This window comes from Centroberyx gerrardi, chromosome 4, assembly GCF_048128805.1.
Source record: "Centroberyx gerrardi isolate f3 chromosome 4, fCenGer3.hap1.cur.20231027, whole genome shotgun sequence".
NCBI classification, from domain to species: domain Eukaryota; kingdom Metazoa; phylum Chordata; class Actinopteri; order Beryciformes; family Berycidae; genus Centroberyx; species Centroberyx gerrardi.
In genome coordinates this window covers 11,481,671-11,505,661 of record NC_136000.1, presented here as the reverse complement: position 1 = coordinate 11,505,661, position 23,991 = coordinate 11,481,671, and the positions used below count along the sequence as shown (strand labels likewise).

General features: G+C 39.8%; 1 protein-coding gene across 2 annotated transcripts; it reads right to left on the bottom strand.

Moving 5' to 3' along the window:
* Positions 1 to 447: 447 nt before the first annotated feature.
* tasor2 (transcription activation suppressor family member 2) lies at positions 448 to 20,220 on the bottom strand. 2 transcript variants are annotated; one of them, XM_071897451.2, is made up of 22 exons: positions 19,821 to 20,220; positions 19,367 to 19,515; positions 18,700 to 18,795; positions 18,528 to 18,600; positions 15,924 to 16,015; positions 15,275 to 15,412; positions 14,634 to 14,767; positions 14,477 to 14,493; positions 13,924 to 14,023; positions 13,726 to 13,820; positions 13,523 to 13,626; positions 13,294 to 13,366; positions 12,821 to 12,892; positions 10,450 to 12,648; positions 9,271 to 10,018; positions 8,571 to 9,057; positions 4,267 to 7,941; positions 3,318 to 3,443; positions 3,069 to 3,222; positions 2,867 to 2,972; positions 2,486 to 2,667; positions 448 to 1,341 (listed from the first exon to the last, which is right to left on the bottom strand). In XM_071897451.2, exons 1-22 carry the CDS (start codon positions 19,852 to 19,854, stop codon positions 1,244 to 1,246), a joined length of 8,952 nt encoding a protein of 2,983 aa, XP_071753552.2. In that variant the 5' UTR covers positions 19,855 to 20,220; the 3' UTR covers positions 448 to 1,243. The 2 variants fall into 2 exon arrangements, with proteins under 2 accessions (XP_071753552.2, XP_071753553.2); XM_071897452.2 differs by having other exon boundaries at positions 9,271 to 9,586.
* Between the last annotated feature and the right edge of the window lie 3,771 nt (positions 20,221 to 23,991).

Below are 23,991 nucleotides of genomic sequence, written 5' to 3'. Positions count from 1 at the left end.
GAAACCCCATGACACTGACAAACAACAGTCTGAAGTCCTAAAGGAGAAACAAACTCAAATTCTGATGTTCTTGCTTTGAGGGACACTTTCTCTGGTAAAGCTGATCTTGGTTTCCCTTGCCAAAAGTGAACCTAAAATAGTATTTTTTATTTTTATTTTGGTTGAGTCATCTGCACATCTGATACAGTTCCTTCAACTGTAAGATTTACTTCATCATCCTTGCATTGTAAACAGTGAATATTTGTGGTCTTCTACAGTAATTGCTCTGAGGATGCTCTTTGGATAGAATAGGCAGGGTCAAAGTGCAGACTCCTCGTACACCATATATGATTTTTTTTAAGCCTAAAAATTATGGACAAATCTGAAAAAATATTTTCCCATCTTACATGGGATCACTGGGACGGTTTTTGGGTTCTGAAACTGCTAAATCATCACAAATTTTAAAGGTTTGTGTCATTGCTTTTATTTTCAGTCGCTGCACTGTACAAAGATAACAATTTCATTGAAATTATTGAACATGGCATTATATCTAGCGTTTGAAAAGTACATGAGCAGAAGAGAAGCAATCATTTTTAACTGTTGAGCTTTCATCAAACATTCAAGAGGTAACAGCAAGTTTAACAGTCAACGTATAACCCTTCTCAATGAGTAACACAAACAACTTCACTGCCCTAATTTAACTGTTCCTTGCAATGCTAGGGCAATGTACTATCCTCCACATTCACCTTTCATTTATTTTACCTCAAAAAGCCAATCTTTGTGAACAGTCTTTTGACCATGAAAACACAGCACTGAAGAAACACCACTGAAGGTGCTACTAAAGTGCCAGGTCAGTTAGGATCAAAGAAAAAAAAAAGACAAAATATAATGTACAACTTAAAAATCACTTTTTAACATTTTTATAATAAAAATACCATATACAAAAAATTAAATATACACACCTGCCTACATACTGGCATCATTGTCACTATTCATTAACTGAATGATAAATGAATTTACAAATGATCAATATGACAAAACTAAATATCACACCAGAAATGAATATTTCAAGCTGGATTCTAATTAGAAAAAAGTTAAATAATTGGAGGTACCAATGAGGAGTAATTACTGTAGGATGTTTAAATCACCACTTTACTGGTGATTTTCATTAACTGTGACATCATTTTGTTGATCTCGATGTAACTGTCTTAACTGAGTTACCAGAATCCAGAACTTAGCATGGCCATCTAACCTTTGCAGTTCATTAGATGGTAAATGTTTCGCTGGGAGAAATCGTCAGGAAAGAGTCGATATTCATTGTTAACATTCCATTTCTCCCAAATGCGCCGTCTGCTGTTGTATCTGTAAGAATGAGGAAAAATGTGTTATTTCATCCTGGCTTAAATTAAACACTACATCTTGCACTGTACAATAACTAGAACTTAAATGGGTTAACTCGCACATAATGCATTATTAGTGCAAAGTGAAGATGTACTATGTATTTTCAGGAAAAGCATGTTGAGAATGTTGTTGCTTATGATCCTCTTTTAGCTAAATTACCCAGACCCATACATTCTGCACAACCACCATTAGCTGCATTCCACTGGGAGAGAGACTTATGTGCTTTAAGCTGTATTTTTTTAATGTCCAGCCAAGACCAAGCCCAAGCCCATATTCATAAAACTCATCGGCAGGGTTAACCATGTGGTAGTAGGTAATAACGTGGCGGTCCCTATTCATACAGCCTCGGTTTTACCGCTTGCGCCATTTTGGCGCCACCGCCCACTTCTGATCATTTGCATGTCCCGTAAGCGATTTATAAAAGCACACTACTGCGTAAAAAATACCACTTACTCTGGCAAGGCGGTATAGTTCCAATTTATGATTACCTACATTAATAAAAGTTTAATTAATAAACAAAATCTCTCTAAAAGCTATGTTTTGTCAATGTGTTTCAGTGCCATCCATGGAAACAGGTGTTAGTGCTTAATAAATTTTGCATAGTGAGACACAACCTCCGAGTTCTGCTAGTGAGAACTTCGGCTTTCTTTGCCTTTCTTACATATCTAGTTCATAATCCATTGCGCTTTCACATGGGTGTGGATGATTGGGGATGTTTAATATGCAACACTTAGTTTACATATTGATTTTCACTGGCTTTCACCTGGGCCACTGCAGACAATAAGGCCCCAGTAAAGTGTCTCCGCCACAGTAACTTTATGAACCACCTCAAATTAATGCACTGCAGATTTTGCACCGTTACCACTTAGTTTTATGAATATGGGCCAATATGCTAGGAAAGCGTTGCAGCATTGCAAAACTATGCCTATGGGTTTTTCATATAGGAGCTTAATTTAACAATCATGCACAATTCATAGTAAAATATTAAAATATTAGAGATGTTTACATGCATAAAATCTTACAAACTACATGTTTAATAAGTTAAAACCACAATTTCATGGAGCTCTGTGAATGTCAAGGTACAGTTAATGCATTAGTGTCTCACCAGTTATAAAAACAGGGAAACGGGATGATATATTCTGGACCTGCAAGCGGACCAGACAAGTGAGATAGTCAGGTCGATCCCTTGACATAAGGTCACACTCATGGTAAGGCAAGACCTCCACTATTCCAGCTTCTTTGCAGCAGTTTATGAAGTGCGTCTTCTCCTTTGCCTCAGCACTCAACCTGGACACAGAAGTAGCAATTCAGTTATTTTAGCGACCTCTGTCTTTATCTCCTATAACATCCACTGCCATTTAGTAAAAATAAATAAATAAAATATTGTAAGATATTTAAGAATAGATTTCAATATAAAAATGTTGAGAACAGTGAAGTACCATATAGGGAAATGAAAGCAAGAAGCAACCGTTTTAGCAACACCTACCTTGCATTTTCTTTCAGCTGACGACTGTCTCTGTAGTGCAGCATCCATTTCCACTTCCCTTTTTTGCTTAGCTCTTCCACGAATTGTGACATTTTTTTCATGTTGCCTTGAAGATTAGATTAGAAGAGGGATAAATTATAAGCTGCTATATGACAACATCTCTAAGAACAAAATGCTGACATTCAGTAATAAGTGTTCATACATAGGCTAAGGGCCTGCAGTGCTGCTCTCTCAAACATTATAAAACCACCCCTAGTGAGGAGTTCCTGATGGGTGAGGTTCACAATATCATCTGGTTGGTCAATTCCAGCAAACAGTACACCTGGTGACTTCTTCAGCTCAAGCAAGTGTGGAACCTGAGAAAAACAGTGAGCAGATTGATGAAAAGATTAAAAAAAAAAAAATGTTTCCACAGCGCTGTCATGATCCTTTACACCAGTTGCTGTATTACCTCACAAATGTGCTTTGCGATATCTTCATTCCTGAGGATGATGAGTAGAGGTGATGAAGAACTATCCTCACCAAGGAAGAACTGGGATGGTTGTACTGCAGTGTGGCCCTCTGCTTCTAACTGTGCCTTTTGAATGTCAGAGTGGAGTTAATCTCATTGAAGCAAACCCATATATTTTTTTCTTTTCTGACATTTTGATTGTCAAATGTCAAATTTTGGCAGCCCAATGACACCATCCTTGCGTCTGCTTGCCAACTTCTCAAATTTATCAACCTACACCACAAGAACTTCTTGCTTACCTCACTAACAATTGCTAAAATGGTTGATTGAACATTGGCTTAACCTATTGAGAGATTACTCAACATAGACATACATAGAGAAAAAAAAACAAAAAAAACAGAAAAACTCATTGCCACATTGTAAGACAACACAGAAACATACTTCAATATTTGCATGTGAGCTAACTGGAATAACAACCACCCATAGCCCCTGCCCCAACCATACCCCTGTTATTTACTTTATCTCCCCAAGGTTTTCCAATACTTTGTTGGCCATATCTCTACTATACTGTATGTTCATGTATATGCATCTATTTATGTTATCACAAGAACTGTACCAGTTCCTGTAAGGCATATGTCACCATGGTATGTGTGCTAAAACCTACTATAGAAGACAGATGCTTGTGCAACAATACAATAAAACATCACTTAAAATATTCTTTCACCACAATTATTACATGAAATGGGGCAAATTATATTAAATTCAGCATTTTTTATGAGACATGAGTACTATAAGCATGATGACCCAGCGCCCTCTTGGGGCTTAAAAGATTTTCACAAACAATTTGGGAATGTAGGTAATCAATAGTATATCTTTGTACAAATAAATATTTATAAGAAAAACTACAGCATAAGTTTGTTGAACATAGATGAAGGGTAATTCATCTTACCTTGGTCTCATCAAAGAAGGCATCATCTGTTGTCACCAATATGTAGAACCTGAACTTGGTTTTACAGGACTGCCTCACAACCGAATTCAGATTACTGTGAAAGCTCTCATACATTTCTCTCTTCGTCTGACCACTGAAGTCAAAATTGTCACTTAAATCAGACTTTGGGAAACCACTATCCATCCTGGAGCCCTTTGTTTTTGATGGGAGCTTTTTGCCGGCACAAACATCATTCATCATGGACTCGTATACCCTGGCACATTCTGCAGTCACGTCAGAAACCCCAACGTGTCCTGCTGGGTTGCCTTTTCCATGAGCTAATTTTTGAAGATGCAAGGTGTTCTCTTCTTCTGTGGTGTCCGCCAGACCTCTCCTCTCAGGCATGTCTACCTTGATTTTTTGGCCAACAAGCAATGGGAGCGCCTCCAGGTGATCCACTGAATCCTCCTGCTCCTCGAGACTGGAAAAGTGCACAGCCACAGGACTAGTGCAAGACAAATTTGATCTATCGTAGTCCTGATTGTAGCTGGGTCCTCTCTTACTCTTTTTCAGAAGCTGTTTCATTTGTTCTGAGAAGATGAGACACTCTTGTTCCATTGAAGATTGAGTCAGGTCATGTTCTAGGCACCTCTGAGAGAGCTGCTCCACTAAACAGTATGGTCTCTTTCTGCTGGAGTTAAACACTGTACATTTGAGTGTGCTTGTTGAGGGATCCAGAATAAGACTGTCATCTGTCACTGTGTTCCCTTTGTAATCCAAAACTGAAGCTGACACTGCAACTGAATGGTCTTTCTCATCGACTTCAATGTCTTCAGTTGTTTGCCCAATTTTCTCCACTAAACAGTGTTTCAACAAATCTTGGTTTCCATCAACAATCCTGGTGGAACTTTTTCCAGATTCAACGGACTGCATCGAGACAGATGATGAAGGAATCTTGTTTAAGTTTGAAATCTCCCCTTCTTTGTACTGATACAAAGCATCCAGAATGGCAAGTTTAGCTTCATCCAACTTAAATTTACCAACTATGTCTTGATCATTAGATACCCAATTTGCCTTTGAAGAAAACTCAATGGCTTCTTTCTCATTCTCATTTAGTCCTTCAGACATTCCTTTGAAACTTTCTGTCTGTCTCTCCATGAACATGGTACTCTGTGTGGTGTTTGTGACAACAGGGACTTTAGTTTGTTTATTTCTTGGAATAGTGGAAATCACAGAGGTATCAATTTGCCCTTCTTTGGCATTGTAATCTGCTTGACTTTCATCACTCTTAGATGGTTTCACAGCCATGACAGGACGCTGGCTGTATAAACGAGGTTCATGACCTAAATTGTACTGTAAAGATGCTTTATGTTTCTCTTGGTCAATACTTGGGTGAACAGCTTGCAAACTCTCAGAAGAATGAGAAGTTTTGTAAGGATAAAAAGAATCTTGCCCAAAGGAAGTGTCCTGCAATTCTTCTGTTCTTCTAGAGTAGTGTTCAGGAATTGATGAGTCTGTTTCCTTTGGTTGCAACTGAACATGGAATGAAAGTTCTTCCTCTGCTGAAAATGTACTTTTGAAAGGTGATTTAAAATGATGTAAGGCTTTTTCCTTCAAACAAGTTGAGATGTGGCTTGGGGCTAAATTGGTTGGTACGCATTTGCTGCTGGGGCTAGGGGTTTGATCCCAAGAGAGGTGCAAGTCAGCTGTTTCCAACTGGCTGGATTTGTCAATGTGGCTAGATTTACAGAGGTACTTGTCTATGCTTCTTAGAACTCTGAGAGTTCTGAGTTCAAGGTCAGGATGAAGTTGTTTTTGTCCAAGAGAAAGACCACGATGAGAAAGACCAGGATTAGGATCTCTGTTAACTCTGGACTCGGAGCAAAGTTCCTGTTCAAGAGGCAACTCATCATGTGTAGGTGTTGAACATCTGCTAAGATCTTTCCGAGTTACGTTTTTGACATCATCACCACTAGAAGCAGAAGTACTAGTACAAGGGTCAGGATGGTGCATGTAATCATATGGTTTCTCATCCAAAGTTGGGGTAGGGCATCTGTCATCAGACCCACTTTCCCTGCAGACCATTGGCTGGTTGGATTCACTAAGATCAACAACTGGTGTCACTTTACCTGCAAACAATAGAGTCTTTTCAATATGCTCTTGAGATGTATTGTACACCTCTGTGTGCAGGACACCTTCATGGTAATTAGTTTCTCTGATAAATGGTATTTCTTCCTGGCCTGGAACCAGTTCTTCGTCATGGAGGTTCAAGACCTGTGGATCTAAGGTATCCTGTCTGGAGGATTCTATTCCAATGAATGGAATTACAACCAGACCATGCATCTTTTCTGATCTCTCATCTTTTACATCCTTTTTGACATCTGCTTCTTTTACCAATGGTATTTCTACTTGATCATTCTGCATTACCTCACTGTGAGATGATGGAGATTGGTCATGGAAATCAACTGACTTGATAGGATTGACTAACTGATCGGATTTAACTGATTTGTTATCCTGATCTTCATTATCGCTACTACTTACATCACTAAAATTTGCCTTAACTTCATTTTGGCTTTCTTCTACAGTACCATCTGTGGTCTGGGGAATAGTTGTACAAGAGTCACCTACTGAATGAGTGTTCTCATCAGTCATGGGTAATGCTGCCTTCTTGGAATGTACCTCATCTGCTGAACAAATATCACTAATGGTTTCTGATGTTACCTCATCTACAGATTCATTAGCAACATTCTCCATGTGTGATGGCCTGTCAAGTGCAGCATGCGGAACTTGTACTGAAATGGCATCTTCACCTGTGAAGGTATTGCCATTTGCACATGGCACCCTCAACTGTGAATCACTGCGGGCATCATTTTCACTATCCACCTGAGGTGGCTGCTTAGCCAAAGCTACTTTGCCATTACACTCGGCATTGCAATCCTCCTCTATGGAACCAGGGCTTCCACACATCCTAGGTAATGGTTTATCATTCAAATCACTGCCAGCATTCACAACTGAAACAAAATTGTCTTTCACATCAATTCCATGTTCCATTCCAAGGTGAACTTCATCTCCAATGACACTACCATCATGTACTGGATGATGATTCCTATCTTCATTAACATTTTCATCCTGGTCTGGTGAGGGTGCTTTGGATTCCTCCTCAGCTAAATGCGCTTCATTTTTCAAAAGATTTGCATCACAGACTGTATTCGATTCCTTGTTTGTAGAATCATCACTTATATGAATCACTGGTGGAGAGGATTCTACATGATCTTCTTGATATGGTTTATCTTTGCGTTCATTTTCATCATGCTCAGCTGTGTGAACCAGATCAGCAGAGTCACAGTTAGAATCGACCTCTCTGTCTTCCATGGTTTTGGCCGAATCAATTCCAACTTGTTGCACCAAATCCATCTCTGTAGTTCCACGATTTTCACCGCAATCTCTCACTTCTGTCTTTTCATTGTTTGATCCCTGTAAAACATGCACAATTCCCAGAGTTCGCAAAACATTCTCTGGCTGAATGCATACATTTGCCATCTCTTCACTTAAGAGAATGAAGGTTCCATCACTTTTAGAAGAGATTGCATCAGCTTTTTGTGAGGGACGTTTGCTCTCATTCTCATTGATGCTTTTGACATCATCATCATCATCCAACTCACTGATGTCTACAGAGTCTACCCTCTCTCTGTAAGACTGCAAAGAGAAAGAGTAAACAGAATCAATAATAAATTATTTTTTATGTGACATTCAGATAGGTCTTTGGGAATAGTGTATGAACCAGTTCAAACTGATAGGCATCTTTGATGATGTACATTAAAAGTACAATAGGATACATGTCAGTAGCAGAAACTCATCTTTCCAACAGTACCAAATGCTGTGTTTCATGGGAGTCTCAATATTGTGGTTAAAATTCGGTTTTGGCATTGGTGCCTTCTACTGCATGGATAGATGAGAAACTGATGTGGGGGCTAGGCCTATATGTGGCTTATGGTCTGTGAGTTTCCCATCACTGATTATAATCTGTAACGCATCTTATGCTACAGGAGGGTATTTCTGCACAATATTTTAACCAGGTCATGATTGCCCATATGACTTCCATTCATTTAGCATTAGCAGTGGCTACATTTTGCTGATGTTTTTATGGCTATTACCAGATAACCAAAGCTTGTATTCCAGTTTCACCTGGTCCTTAGATTGCTCTATGATCAAAAGACCATCTTAAAGTCATATGGAAAAAAATCATTAAAAAAAAATCATTCAGTGCATAATAAATTAATAATGTCATCAATATTCAAGTAACATTAAAACCAAACCTGACATGCCTGATTTTCAGCTTGATGTGGACATGATGTGCTTGCTTCATGTGGTCCCATTAACAGCTTGGGTGCTTTAGAGGTTTCAATAGCTTCTGTCTGTTCACGAGACAGAGCAATCTCTTTTCTGTTGACTTGTGGATCAGAAGTGGCAATCTCTTCACTGGGGTTTCTCAGTGAAAGGTCCAAAATCACAGATCCTTGGTTCACCACAGGTGTATCTTTTTTGCTGAGGTCCAAAACTTTAGAAATTGAAGTGTCTGAAGTTATAGTAGGTAAAGGAGCAGATGAATCGGCCTTGACCTCAGACTGAGTTGGAGCTGGTATGATTCCACTGGACATTTCCAAACAATCACTCTCTTCTGAATACGGGCATGTAAAATTTGTGTCAATATGAAAGAACCTGGCTGTTGACCGGCTATAAAACAGACCTATCCACATGTGGACGATGAGTCGCACCTCTTCACTGGTGTCATGAATGCTGAAATCCCATGGGCTGTCGAAGAAAGGTACAAAAATTAGCTCTTACTCTTGAATAACTGATTTAACATGTCATCTTGACTAAGTCAATTCTACCAGATAGACCACACATCTGTCAACTAGATACAAGTGTAACCTTGAATGTATTTGAATATATATATATATTTTTTTTACATTTTTGACTTTGTGTTGAAATTCCTAGTATAAATGAGTAACATGAGGTACATACCCATGCAAGGCTCTGACGACAGTTTTGTCCTTAGGGTCGTTCGTAAACTTGCTGTCTAGATTAAAATCATAGTTTTCTTTCCACTGCCTTGTAACTTGGATAGACCCATCCTTGTCAACAAAGGTGCGGGAGTGTCTGAACTTCCTCCTGCGGACCATGTCTTTTGTTAGGTATGCTGAAGCCCCATGTTTGTGTCCACTTTTGTCTTCCTGACAGACAATGGCATGTAGTGCTTGAATTTCATCACCATACATATTCTGGTGATGCTGCTGCAGTCCTGCAGAGCCACTTAAAGGGGGTACCTGGAAGGAAGTGCCTGGCAAACCCAACAGTAGAGAGGAAGATGGGGGCAATGAGTAAGCATGCTCTTTAGATATCAAAACAACCACATCATTGCTTCCCATAAGACCTTTTGGTGAAGGAGATTTAAGACTGGGCCTAGCAGCAGGCTGCCTCAGCAGAGCATGAAGAACTGACTCTTGTTCAGCACTGGTAACATCTTTTGTAAGGTCACACATATCCAAACTTGAGTCAAGTTTTCTCTCAAGTGCCGGGTCTGGCTGTTGTGGAACCTGGTTATTACTGCCACTGAGTGCCAAGTCAGCAAGTAAGGTCAAAGCATCTGTAGATGAGCAAGCAGTGTGCATTTTTTCCTTCAGATTCTTCCTGACTGAATTGTTCCTAGTACAAGCTTTGTATTTGAGCTTTTCACTGGCAAAAGAAGCTGCTGTTTGAAAATGCAACCACCCTGTGAAGACAAAACAGAGGAGAAAAAGAGAAACTGCATGAAGATAAAAAAGTAGCATATTGAAAGCAATTAATACTTTACAATTATACCAATATATTACAATTATGAACTAGTCATGCAAGCTATGCCATTTTATCAAATTTACTTTTTTTTTTTTTCCAAACAAAGGGATTGTTTTATTGAGACAATCATGCTACTTTTGGGTGTAGATGCTTGAGATTGGCAAAATGCTAACACAAAGCAAGAGAAAAGCAAAAGCAATAAATAGCAGCTATAGCAGACCATGGGCAGTTGCGAAAGTGAAAGAGACAAGAAAGGGTTCAGTCAGTTAGCAATGTCAACCATTATTTACAATCCTGAGGACATTTTACACAACGGTGGTATGAATAGAATAAGCATTATAAATATCAGAATTTTGAGATATGACTTACATTTCTTTTTTATGTATTCTGAGGACACATCTTGATGCTTTTTGAGTGTTTTCATCCGACCCTTCCCTATTAAAATTGAAGAAGGCCTTTGTATGGTCTGAGGTTGTTTGTCTGAAATGGTTTGTTCCTGTATGCTTGATGAGTCTCTTCTCAATTGAGTATCCTGACACTGAGTTTTCTGCACCTTATCTGGCATCGCTTTAGGGGTCAAGCCTAGGGCCTCTGCAAACTTTGGGTCGATTGACAGCGTCTGTGAAACTTCCTCAGCACCCATGCTTGTGTCCAGGACACATCTAATTGAATCATTAGTCTTCAACATCTCCATGTCTGAGTCACCCCTGCTCTTCTTGAGACAAGGCTCAGTACCCTGTGCACTTCCTGGGGACACTGCTTCTGACATAAGGTGAGGGGTTTTCCTCTTTCCCTTTAAAAGAACTGATTTTAGTTTACTAAGCAACAATGCACCCATTTTTGCACTCTTTACTGGGGAGGGAGTATCAGTGTGCTTTTTTTGAACAGCTTCTGAGGGAAGAGTGTCTGCGCCAACTGCCTCTGCTACATTCTCTGAAGAATTGTCCTTAGTGTCCAGCTTCCAAGTGATTGAACCATTGTCATCATCTGACTGTCTCAACTCGCTGTGTTCAGAATTAATAGGACTGACAACGATGTTTTGAAGATGGCTGCCTCCATCTGTGGTCTCCATCTTTTCCTGTGTTGTCTCTAAAGCAGGGCTAGGCTCCTGCTCTATTTCTGTTGTTTCAAGAGCTTTCACAGGGGCTTCAACCATCATTTTGTCAGGGCACGGTTCATCTTTTGAAGATTTGTGCGTATCTTTTAAAGACCTTATCTGATCAGCAAAATCTACAGCACCATGTGGAACCAAGATTCTTCCACATTTGGTGATGATTGGCTTCAAGTCCCATCGTTCTGTTTTCTTTCTCAGAGGATAAGCATCATGTTCTGTTAAAATTGTGCTTTCCATGGTCTCTGGTTCTTTTTCCATGAGTTTAACTGCAGCAGATCTCACTTTTTTGTTTTTTGATGACAGTTTTCCACCTTTACGGCGACGCCTTCGTAATTTCCTCCAATCAATTTTTGAGGGTTTATTCATCCCTGAATGGTCTGATGGGTGCTTGGTCTTGTCATGGTTCTCACTCATAGAGTTGTCAGCCTCCACTGGTAATTTGACTGTTTCCAAACTGGAAGTCTGAACACAAGATTTAGATGACTTTTTACTCCCTTTGCCACGACCCTTGCGTCGTTTCTTCCAATGCGTTTTTGTGGTCGGTTTGTTACCGACCTCAGGCAGATCTAAAGCATTTTTAGCTTTATCAGTCTTATCATTCAGAGAGTTGACACCTGCCGTTTGTAATTTGGCTGCTGATAAATCAGAAAGTTCAATGTCATGATGCTTTGTTGCTGACACAGCACTGATCATACTCAGACCCTCATCAATGACTCCTGCAGTTCCCTCTGCAGAGGTAATGCTGACAATCAGCTCTGTTGGGAGGTCACTTGATGTGGGAGAAATAAAGAGATTTTTTGCCCCTGTAAGAATATCAGTTTTGGTCAGCACTGCTAGGCCAGGTTTCCCAATGTCTTTGGTAGCATCTCCGGCCTGCAAATCATCTGGCACCTCATTTGGAGGTATAATGGTTGAGTCATTCTTTGCTTCAACAGTTTCTATATGACTGTCCACAAATGTCTCAACATGTGCAGGGGATTCCTGGCCTCCGAACTGGTCTTGTGACCCCATGCTAGCAGGAGAGGCTGGTGCCTCCTCGGGAGATGACAGACAGATGTAGACCTCGTCATCAAGGTCTTCTCTTCGCTCCTCTTGTCCAGCTGCCAAGAGCTCCGAGGCCCTGGACACTGGCAACTGAAAGGAGACTGGCTGGCTTAGGTATGACCTGAAGCTCTGCCATGCCCTGTTAGTCCACTTTGGGGCTGAGTAGAGTTGTTTGAGGGCATCAGGCACATCATACTGATCTGGAAAGATGCTGACCTCCCTAGAGGGACTTGCTGCCAGCCCAGGATTTATCAGCGCTGCGTAGCTCTGCATATGCTGTGCCAGTAGTCCACACAGTTCCTCACTTGGGGTGGATCTTTTCTCCATTTCATTTTCTGCATAATTTAATGCTGGCAGAACCCGAAGAATTTCAGATGAAATGGCAGGCTTTTTCTGTCCACCTTTTGTGTCTGTGATGAAACAAGAAATTGCTTGTTTAATTTACTTTTGCATTGATGAATGCCACTAATGCTACATATGAACAAACTTAAGGTGCAGCTAAACAGGGAAAATGTCAATTCATTTATATATGAGAAATAAATCAAATAAAAATATCCACTGCTTAACGCAAGCTGTCATCACCTCTCTGTATTGCTCGTGACTCTGGAAACACAAACATGCCTTGTAGTGCCTCAGTTGCACTGGACCCAGCATCTGGAAAATTTAAATTTTTTTAAGAAAGTGAATTTTAAATTAAAAAATTATGCGGCTGGTCTGAAATTGAATTACTGTCTTGAAAAACATACAATAGTCTATGATATGATTTTATTATAAGCCACATGGGCAGGAATGGACACTTGCGCCTATTTTCATGGATCTGGAATGAACTTTGGTGCAGTGGTGTGAGTCACCTGTGTCACGTTATTTTAATGTTTCTATGTGATACTATATGTTTTATGTTGTGATATGTGTTTTATACTTGCTGCAGCACAAATCGCCCATCTGGGACAATAAAATTGACTAGTCATAAAGGTAGAATTCTCTGTAATTTTATCAAGTGAATGACAAGAACATATAACACTGTATGTCAGGAGTAAAACATTGCCATATCTTACCATCATATGTAAGGAAGTGGGACGAATGTAACAGTATAAGAAAACCGCCATCATTCAGTTGAATAGTGAGAGCCTGTACAAAAATAGGTGTGTTCAGTACGTAAATCAGATAAGGTTTTCAGATATAAAAATGTAACAAGCAAAATTCAACAATATTTTATTAAGCAGTGCAAATTGACATGAAAATAACAAGGACAGATTGATCAATTGACTGATGACAGAAACTCACTAGGTCTTTCTCCTTGAGCTGCTGGATAAGCAGAGAGAGCGAGGAGTCTTCTGCCTCAGAAGAAACCAACTCACACAGACTGCAGCATATGTCATCCAGAGAGACTGAAAGACAGCAAAAATTATACCAAGCTCATTAAGAATTCTTTGTTAATACTAGGTATAATATAACATTCATCCAGATATACTCTAAAATTTTAGTACCTTCACCAGAGAAGCAGGTTTCAAAGACGGCCTTCGGCAACAACCGTCTCAGATCCAACATGGAAATGGCTCGGTCAACTTTCACCACTGCTGGCCTTCAAAGGCAAGACAAAGCATAAAAAACAACAGATTATATGATACGAGATATTAGAGAGTCAATTAAGAATATGTACATTGCATGGTTCACATTTAACTTACAGTTTTGCAGGGATCAAGGCCCCTGTTGTGGACTTCAGTCCAACATCATAGAACTGGGTGTTGATCTGAAGCTGACCCCTCCAGGGTAAATAGTGACACACTGGAATCACATTACCACATACAACAACTATCAAAAACAATATACATGTTCAGAAATGGTCCATTTGCAGTGAATTGAGAATGTTGACACCTCATACAAATGACTGACAATCATTTTAAAAAGGTACTAAGTGTAGGAGATTATCATTAATATATTGCTGTGTATTAGTTGTGATGACACATTCTTCAAACAGTGGCCCCAATGAGCTGTTTAGTGCTTTTATTTGATACAATTTCAGAGATTCCTGGGTTCAATTACTCATGAAAAATCCCTTATGGCAGACTGGCAAGTTGCAAAACAAAAACAGCCAGAAGAGGACATGGTGTACGCCAACAGAAAGTACCTCAGAGGGACTATAGAATAAAGCACTGATGGTGGTTATCGTATTGCTTTTGACAATGATAAATATGGAGAAAATCCTACCAGGTTTGCCATTAATTAAATATTACCTACCGATTTTTTCCTCCTCACTGAAAAGAGAAATTGGGAAACACAATTAACTTTCCAGCTTAAAGATTCTCTGCATGGATGAAATGGTATTTGGTGTGGTACATTTACTATAAAACACAGAGGGCACAGGATGTACAGTATTGTTGTAGTGTTACAGTACCTTTTCTCCTGTGGGTCTAAAGCTGTTGCCTTGGTATCCGCATATGAAAATGATACAATGGCAATTGGACAGGCATGGCTGGGAGATTGGGCCGTTTTGCTACTTCCATCATGTAGCAGCTCATACATGTAATACTGCAAGACCAAAGCAAGAGGCACTTCAGCTGCCCAATATCCCACAATTTCTTATCATTAATATGCACATTTATGCAGCAAGGTACTCCAAAATCAAATCAGATCATCTATAAAGGAAACCTGTGGTGTAAATATGAAGTTTCTATCATGTATTGTTATTGTGTTATTGTGTTCACAAGAATGTGTCTACACACAGACACAAACACACGGCACATACGACATAATGTCCCGCATACCATGTACTATGGTGGTGGGAAATGTAAATTCTCTGAGCATTGATACCACTAGTGATATGAGGTTAGTCGTTGGTTAGTGTTAGCATGTTGTTTGCACTGATTTTCTGTACATTTATAATTGTATAAATAGGGGGAAGCAGTGAACAATCTGTGTTAACAAGTGTACCGCCTTCATCCCCCATCGAATTGCTCAACAGAATAACTGCATCTGCAAATTAAAACTGCTGCTGACATTGTGGTACCAGTCAGATGAGGAGAGTGTGAATCTCACCTGGGTTCTCTCAAAGGCAAGGAAGGAGCTGGTGTTGGCAGACACCGCTGACAACTGTTTTGACACATGGCAGTCAAATCCCACAGAGGGTGCGGTGAGGTTCTGGGTGTAGTTCTCTGAAACTGTTTTAACTCGACCCTATTGAAAACCACAAAGGAAGATGATTTGAAAATTGTTTCATAGAAAACAGTTTTTTCTTAAACCCCTTGCACCCTGACTTTCCACTTCCCCTTAAGCAGCTACAAAGTTAGACATTTAGAAACATAGATTTAGAACATTTTTTCCATACTGTATGACAATGTCACATACATATTCTGTATCTGCTTGTTCCAACACTTGGTTCCAACACTAGCTGCTTATATTGAGTGAAACATTCAAAGCCAAGATGCCATTTTTATGGTAGCACCATTACATCAGATGTAAAAAAAAAAAATCTAGATGTCTGGTGCATCATTATATACACATTTCCCTGTAATTCAGCATGACATATTTGGTATCTTTGGAAAACTTGGGACTACAATTTAAAATAAAGTTGTGAGTTTGAACAAAGCTTAGCTGTGCAACATGCGTTTGTAGGGTAGAAGAGGTTAAATGAACACAATGACCCAATTATCTCTATACTCATTTTATCATTTTCTTTTTCCAATACCTTTGTCAGCCTGATGATGGCAATGTAGCCAGATTTCCCATGATACCAGCGATTGAGGTCCAGGCAGTCAGAGTACGTTGATATATACACACCTGAGTAAACACAAGAACCTTTCACTCATAAATGTGCTTCCATATCATGTATGGAAAATATAGGGAGGACAATTTATCAGTATTTGAGGATACATTTAAATACAAAACAACTTTTTTATCCTTTGGGTACAATGCTTCACTCATAACTCTCAAGCAGTCTTCCAAACAAACGACACTCCTCCAACAGCAAAGCCACACCTTGAAAAGTGAGTCTGACACAGCTGCCAAGGGCACACCACACCTTTGAGAACTATTTTCATGAATCAGGGCACCAAGCCACTCACTAAACAGTCACCAATTGTACAATGTCCACTAAAAGTAAATGTGAATGTTCTTAAGTTATGGTCAACTGCACACCGACTTGAAAAACACGTTTCATGCTGTTGAACCTCCGGGCTTTAGACAGGAACAACACTATATATGGTCTAATAGGCCATAACCAAGAAAGACACACATACTGTAGCCACAAGAGGTTTCAAGCAAGAAGTTAAATCTTTAAAACAAGGGTCAAGAGCTTAATATTTAAGTTCAAAGATTAGCTTTTGACATTCATGGAAACAGTGGCAGTTAAGGCCTATATGCCTCCATCTTTGTACTTACATAATTACAAATGGCAAAGCACTCCAAGTGCTGCTATTCGGCTTCCTTTTTGGTGAGCTTTGCATGTAATTTATGTTAATGTCCCATCAAGAGGTTGGGATGTGTAAACCAAATGCCATAATGGCCATGCAAATCCAGCTATGAGCTATGAGCCACTACAAACCAAGTAGTTCTGGCTGTGCCTTCTGATTGGCCAAGATACAATGCTACAGTGACATTATTTCATGAAAACTCACGGCTGTCTTGAAATAATCAATATGCCCAGTGTTACTTTGATTCGAGTAAGCTACTGACCCAATCCCTTACTAGCCTCTAATTCTCTATCATCTGCAAAGTTTCCCTCAATTTGTGGCTGTGTCAGATACACATAGGCTCACTAGCCGCTGCTGTCCTGCTTGTGTTGAGCCTAACAATGTCCTTGACAATATGCAAACATAAACCAAGCTCACCATGATCACATTCACTAACACTCAGTGCTGGACTGTATCCAACAAATTTCATAACATAGCAGCAATATTGTTTAACTGATTGAGACGTTTTTGGGCCGACAGAGTGATTTAAACTAGCTGGTGGCCGCAGCCAAAAATCAAAATGGCAGAAAATCCAATAGGGTTGACTTCAATCGTCCAAGAGGCAACTTGTTAAGCACTGTTTGCTGTATATATACAGTTTTGTACTGATTTGACCTAAGGTATGCAAGATAGCCGATGTACATTCAAGAGGATAAGTTGCTTCATAAGAGAATGAGAGGCGTTCTGTTAAGTTCTCTCTCCAATGAAAACAAAAAGTTTCATATCTCAAAAGTAGGTAAATCCAACATCCAAAAACTGGATTGATAAATTCAGTGTTTCCTTTGTATTTATTCAGTAGTGCGCTGCCAAAGCTAAGAAAACTGCCACAGATATTAGAGAAAAAGCTTATTAAAATATCAGTATAACTTTGCCAAATCTCCCTTTAAAGGATAAAGAATTGTAGTCCTAATATTCTTTATTTCTTAATGTAATTAATGTGTTTTAATGAGAATTTGTTTTAGTAGTACTGCAATGTGCACAAGAACAGGATTATCCCAAAGCAACACTGCTACATTAAATTACATATGACACACTGGAATTCTTGTTTTAATATGGTTCTCCAATATGGTTTCATACTACAGCTCAGAGATGTAACACCTCAACAAAAAAGGATTTTGACCAATGTTTTTACTTTATAACTGCCAGTTATCACAGCCTAGGCTGGGCAGAGAGATAAGAGACAAAAACTTTGTACAGTTGTAGATAATCTGTTTCCCATATCTCTCCCACCTGCAAAGCCAGGGACTGATCCGACCTTGACTAGTTAAGTAACACTTTAAAACTTGAGGTTGATGTATAAGCAAAAAAACAGGAGCAGCAGGAAAGCATGCTACAATTAAGCTGAATTTATTAACTTTACTAGCTAGTTATTCCCCTTCTGTCTATTGGTCTCCAACACACTTTATATTCTGTTTTGCTATAGGGTTAGTTTATGTTTCACAGCAGAATTTCTCTTCCAGTTTCATTTTTATGCACTGATATAACTGTTGGGCGTAGTTTCACTTTCAAAATCAGGGGGACACCAGAGACACAACATGGACCAATCCTTAGCTTGGTAAGAGAATTGCTGTACTTGATCTTTTGACTTACGAATGTTTGCATGCATTCACATTGAAGTAACCTATAATATATATGGCAAGCAATGTTATTAAGTTGCATGGTACAAATCTGATTGTATGCATACCTTAATAATTGGGTAATTTCTCTACAGAAACATGACATCTTGTTTTTTCACTGCTTACAGTACGCACACTGCGTACTCGATCTAATCACTGGGGTGGAAGTGGGTTGGCAAGGTTGAAACATGTCAGTTTGGAAACAAAAGCGAAAACACTATTTACCCTTAGAGGGATCTCCGAGAGTTGTGCCTGTGCTGTTTCCAGTGAGCACACCAGTTTCTCCAAGTATATTAGCCTTTAAACAAAGAAAAATTGAAATTTAATACAAGCAAAATGATTGGGCTTTCTTCTGTGAGACAATGTTTCTATGGTCAGCACAGTTATTTTTCTGTACCTTGTTTGCGTCATCAAACAGCAAAAACCCATATGATTCCTTCAGATCCTCTGATGAGTATCCTGCATCTCTTCTCTTTGCTCGGTAGGTTTTATACTGATATAAAAAAGGCAGAAAAATTACTTTGAAACTCATTGCAGACATTCATTTGATTTCACTGAGGTTTCACTCATAGCATTAAAGGTTTAGTTCCTATTATTATTATTATTATGTAACATTCTTTTTCTTCTTCGCCCAGGTTCTCTGATAAGCATACAAGCTAAATTAAATCACCTAAACATAAATGTAGCCACTGCTAATAGGATGACATACTTAAATATTTAGCAATATCCTTGGCATTTAGCATAAAAAACAGTGCTGCTGTTGATTGAAAGTGGTATGACTGAGTGATATGACTCTTTACAATTACTCTTAATCTCAAAGTTCACATGAAAACAGCTCCAAGCTCAGGTCTCTTCTTCTCTCATTCTAATGACGCAGTGTTCAAAATAACTGACGAAGAAGAGACCTGAGCCTGGAGCTGGCCTGACAGTGGAGGTCTGCAGCCAGACCCCCCTCAAAATCTAAGACCATAAAGACAGCAAACATCAAATTACAACAGTACGGCCATTTTACTAAGTGTGTATAAATCAAATGGTGGGACATGGAGAATAAAATATGGATTTACCTGTTCCTCCAGTGTGGGATTGTTGATCAAGAAGGCTGATTTGTATCTGAAAGACTGCTTTGACTCCTCATACAAGTACGCACTCTGAAGTGGGGCCAGAATGTTGTTGTGAAATAACTCTGAACTTTCTGGCACAGGTACCAAAACACCTAAAAGTGGACAGAGGGATATAAAAAGCATGAAACACGAGTGGTGGGCTACTAGCGAATTTAAAGCCAATGTGTTTTCGCTTTTGCCTGGAAAAAAAAAAAAAAAAAGTTTCCTGATTATTTCACAAGCCTAGAAACGCAGTTCTCCTGGACAGGGAACCGACCTATTTAAATGCTCTTTCTCGTAATAATGTAGCCTATGGTCTCCGTCTCAAGATTAGTGACCAAAACAAATAAACCCCCCAATCCACAAATTATTGTACAGCTTAAAGTGAAAGTTACACGAGGGCAGGAACGATCGTCACCTTTAATCGAGGCACCACCATTCGTATTTTCCATTGCTGAACACTTAGGAAATCTGTGGCTCTCCCTTTGCCTTTCGATGAAAACTTTTGTCGTTGGTTTTAAACATTCCAACAAAATAGTAACGTCCCATATGCCTTGTAGTCAACAATCTTTTGAAAGTCAGTTCACCATTCGCGACAGTTTCTACAGACATATTACTGCGACAACCAGGAAGTTACCAATTTAACGACAGAATACAACCCGTAGGAAATATATCCAGTTAAATCCACTTTTGTCGTCCTATACCATTAAAACCGTTTGATACTGATAGCTTCACGATCACCTAATTACTTGTCGCGACCCAGCGCTTGGATACGTGGTTTCGAAAAAGAAACAGAAACCTCTCTAAACGAACGCATCCATCTTGAAAGCCTCCACAGTCTGGTCGAGGCAGTTGTCGCTTTGCCAAGGCTTGCGCCTCCGGTTCAGTTCTCATTTGTGTGTTTTCTCCCTTAATCCCGTGACTATTTAGTGAATATTAACAACAATTGTGCAAACGGGCATAATCTGATCATCAAAGGTGTGTTACTGTCCGTGTGTGATATACAATGTGTATCAGTTTATGGTTATGTACAGTAAAGCGAGATTATGAGTTGTAACCATAGACTGTGGTTTTAACGCATATTTAGCATGATTACATTAGGCTGCTGTGAATCATTGAGCAAAATTGCTCGATCGACACGTTAGGCCTACTGGTATTATGTTTTAGGCAAACGTTTGTGTCAATTTTGAACTATGTTTTTAATGAATTTGGATTGATGAAGATTTGTTTAGTTTAGCTTAGCCTACGAGTTTATTTGTAAGGGAGAAGTGCAGATGACCGTTGCAAAAGCAGTGTGCAGGCCTATATGTGTATACAGACAGAGCTAATTTCCAACACTAGTCTTCATGGGTAGTCAAAGTCAATCAATAAAATTTACATTATTTCATTTAAAAATCAAACAGGCTATATGACAGAAAGAAAAACACAACAACAAAAAATAACAAAACAACAAAAATGTTTACAGAATACGCAAATTAAGTTTAATTGGTGCCATACAATTTTCACCAGCCTGGACTTTTTGCAACAATGTGAGTAATTTTTTTTTTTCAACCAAATCATGCAAGGCCACAGCAGATAGTGGGGATGGGGATAGGCCCCAGATAGCACACAGTTGGTGGGCCACCGGCAACCCATTGGAGGCAGAGTCAGCGGCCCAGCGGCAGGTCGGTAGGTATATGGCATCTGCTAGCTCTTCTCGTCAAAATCAGCATATTAGCAAACCTAGCTGGTAAGCATCATCAACTTAATTTAATATAGCCCCATAAATGGTACACACTAACATAGCTTAGCCTACCTTTAGTGGAGAAGAAGTTAGCATTCGCTAACTTCAAACAGCTAATGGACATGGCCTGAAACAATTTAATTCAACTATAACCACGTCCACTAACTGCACAGATGTCAAAACTTTTGACCTAGTTAAAAAGACAGCAGCAACTTGTAAAAGAGCACCACCTAGTGGTGGCATGAGTGACAACTTAATTCAGCTCCAATGCCAGTTTTCCACTGCTTTGGTCCTTGCTGCAAAACTTCTCGCCTTAGCAACTTGCCGTAAGTCAGCTCATACGGAAACTAGCCCAACGGTACACATAAAAATGGCCGCCGGAACAACCATCCAGTAATGTTGATTTGAATGGGAAAGACCGTTCTATCCATTCAAGTTCTGTGGTAATACCACTTCTGCTGGCAGATGCCACCCAAGGAGGTTCTTGGCATCTGGCACGCCCTCTACTGCCGGTCCAACCTCATAAGATACGCTTTTTCTTCCAGTGTGATTTTACAACAGGTAAAGCTGTAAGCGATTGTAGTTTTGTGTAGCGCTTACAATAATGGATGACAATTTGATATAGCTTAGTCTTTCAATTCTCTATTAGTCCGGCCAGCTGGGCTAGCTCTAGCTATTAGCCAGGCTAACAACAGCCTAGGCCAACAACATAGTCAAGGATATTTAAAAATAGGCTAATTCAACGTTAACCTAAATATTTCAGGCATATCTTATTTGAATATGTATGTTGGAGTTGGGCTGGTGGTAGAGGGCGTGCCAGCCTGCCAGCGGAGGTACCACTTAAATGTCGACAGAAGCTGATTGTTGTGGCAGCTGCCGGTGAGGAGTGGTACCTGCCAGTGGAATAAGACTGGCATACCAGTGGCCACTTTTCGATCTCGGCCCTGCTGGTAATCCCGATGGTTCTGGAAGTGTTTTGGCCGTTCATTTGTAGCACCCAGATTTGAGAACAGCTGGGTTCCATATGGTTCCACTCATTCAAACAATCAGAGAATTTACAATGCAAGAGTAAAGTAAAAAACTAAATTGGATTTGCATTTTGAAATTTTGAAAGGAGAAAAAAAATCATTGGTACAAGACAAGAAAATTCCATAGTGCTTTACGCAACAGCGTCGTCGTACAGCATTTTACAGATTCTCCAAGAGAGAATGCTTGAAAGAACGGTGGATCAGACTTATATGGTAAGATTACATTTTTCCCACGGCGCAGCCGAGGGCATCACAAGGCAAATTCAGGTCAGGCAGTCAGTCAGTCAGTCAGTCAGTCAGGTAGTGCTTAGTGAGATGATGCGCTTCGTCAGATGGCCTCTAGAGGGCGTTTTTGACTGTGAGATGCAGTGTTTCCCATACAGAGGCACACAAATCAAAAGTTGCTCACTGTATAGAATTGGATCTAAATCGATCTCTAATGCGCCTGATGTGCGCATCACGTCATGTCTGTCTGAGATGTACCGACAGCAGACCAGCAGCATTGAACTCAATCCACAGAGTCTCCCGGTGTGAAAACAAAACTGACACTTAACATTCCACAGTCAGTAACGGGGATTTGCAGACAGTAACTCGTCTTCGCTGCCCTACAAACTTTAACGGCTGGTGCCTTTAACGTTACCTTGTGGTATTTAAGTAACGTTAGTGGAATTAGGTAATTTAACCGTGTCGCAGTGCTTCAGTGCATAAAATTGAACATGTGCCGTGGGTCTGTACGGGATCTGTGCTTGTTTTCAAACAGCCGTGCAGGGTTTTAAGATACCAGAGCTGTTACGGAGCACAGAGATAGCTATGTCAAATTGCCGCTGAGGACAGAGTGACAGCAGAACGAGCGTAAGATCTGTTCTGATCGTGTGATTGGTCAGGAATTGGTGAGAGCTATGGGTATTATACTGGGTGTTATGGAAACATAGCCATGTGTCTGACGATACAAAATCTTATTTTTGGGGGTGTCCTGGTGGCTCGCTGGTCTGCGCAAACCATTGAAACGCAACATCCTGGATTTGAATTGGGCCAAGGGCTTTTATAGCATGTTAACTGACAAAGAAATTTGTCTGTTCTGCTTCATGACTTGCATGACTTGTAGCCTAATTTTATTTGGTTGTTTGTTTGGTGTGTGTTTTGATTATTTCCCCGTTCCCATACTGTGTTGGGTTTCTCTGCCTCTGCGATGCATGTAACATTTGTGTCTGATAGTCTTATCTGGATTGTTCTTTGTTTAGTTTCTTTTGCGTGTTTTTGTTGTTGTCCCCTTTTCCCCCTTACCCTTCGAGAGGTCCTTTTGTCCTCTTGCTAGGCCGTCATTGTAAATAAGAATTTGTTCTTAATTGACCTGCCTGGTTAAATAAAGGTTAAATAAAATAAAAAATAAAAATCCCCTTCTCTTTCCCAATCTTTTTTGTCTCTCTCCAGTTTGATCTAATAAAAGCGAAAATGCCAAAAAAGTAGCCTAAGGCAGAAGAGGTAGATCTATACGTACATTCTTAGACAGGCGCAGAGCTAATAATAGGCTAAGTCACAATTCACCTCATACTGTCCCTTCTCCAATCATCCGTTAACCAGGAAAAAAGGCAAGATATCATCATGCAACGTCATCTACCAACTCAAATGCCCATGTGGAAAACCGTATGTTGGCAAACCAAGACGCGCCCTACAATGAAACTTCTGTTCAAATGCTAAGCTAACATAGCCAGAAGACCTTCGCCATTTCAGGCAGCAAGACAGAGGCAAAGCAACAGCTCATGCCTCTGCTGGACGAGCCATGCCTACAGACATCACAGGCCCTAGCTGGTGCATGTGGGTTTCAATTTGCTTAACAT

What these genes read in the sequence shown, in the direction of transcription:
- tasor2 (XM_071897451.2), bottom strand. Translation starts at nt 19,854, where the DNA reads ATGGAAAATACGAATGGTGGTGCCTCGATTAAAG. An exon ending in ACTGCAGGCCCTTAGCCTAT is followed by an intron (nt 2,973 to 3,068) that starts GTATGAACACTT and finishes CTAATCTTCAAG; the next exon opens with GCAACATGAAAAAAATGTCA. An exon ending in CAGCTGAAAGAAAATGCAAG is followed by an intron (nt 2,668 to 2,866) that starts GTAGGTGTTGCT and finishes TTCTGTGTCCAG; the next exon opens with GTTGAGTGCTGAGGCAAAGG.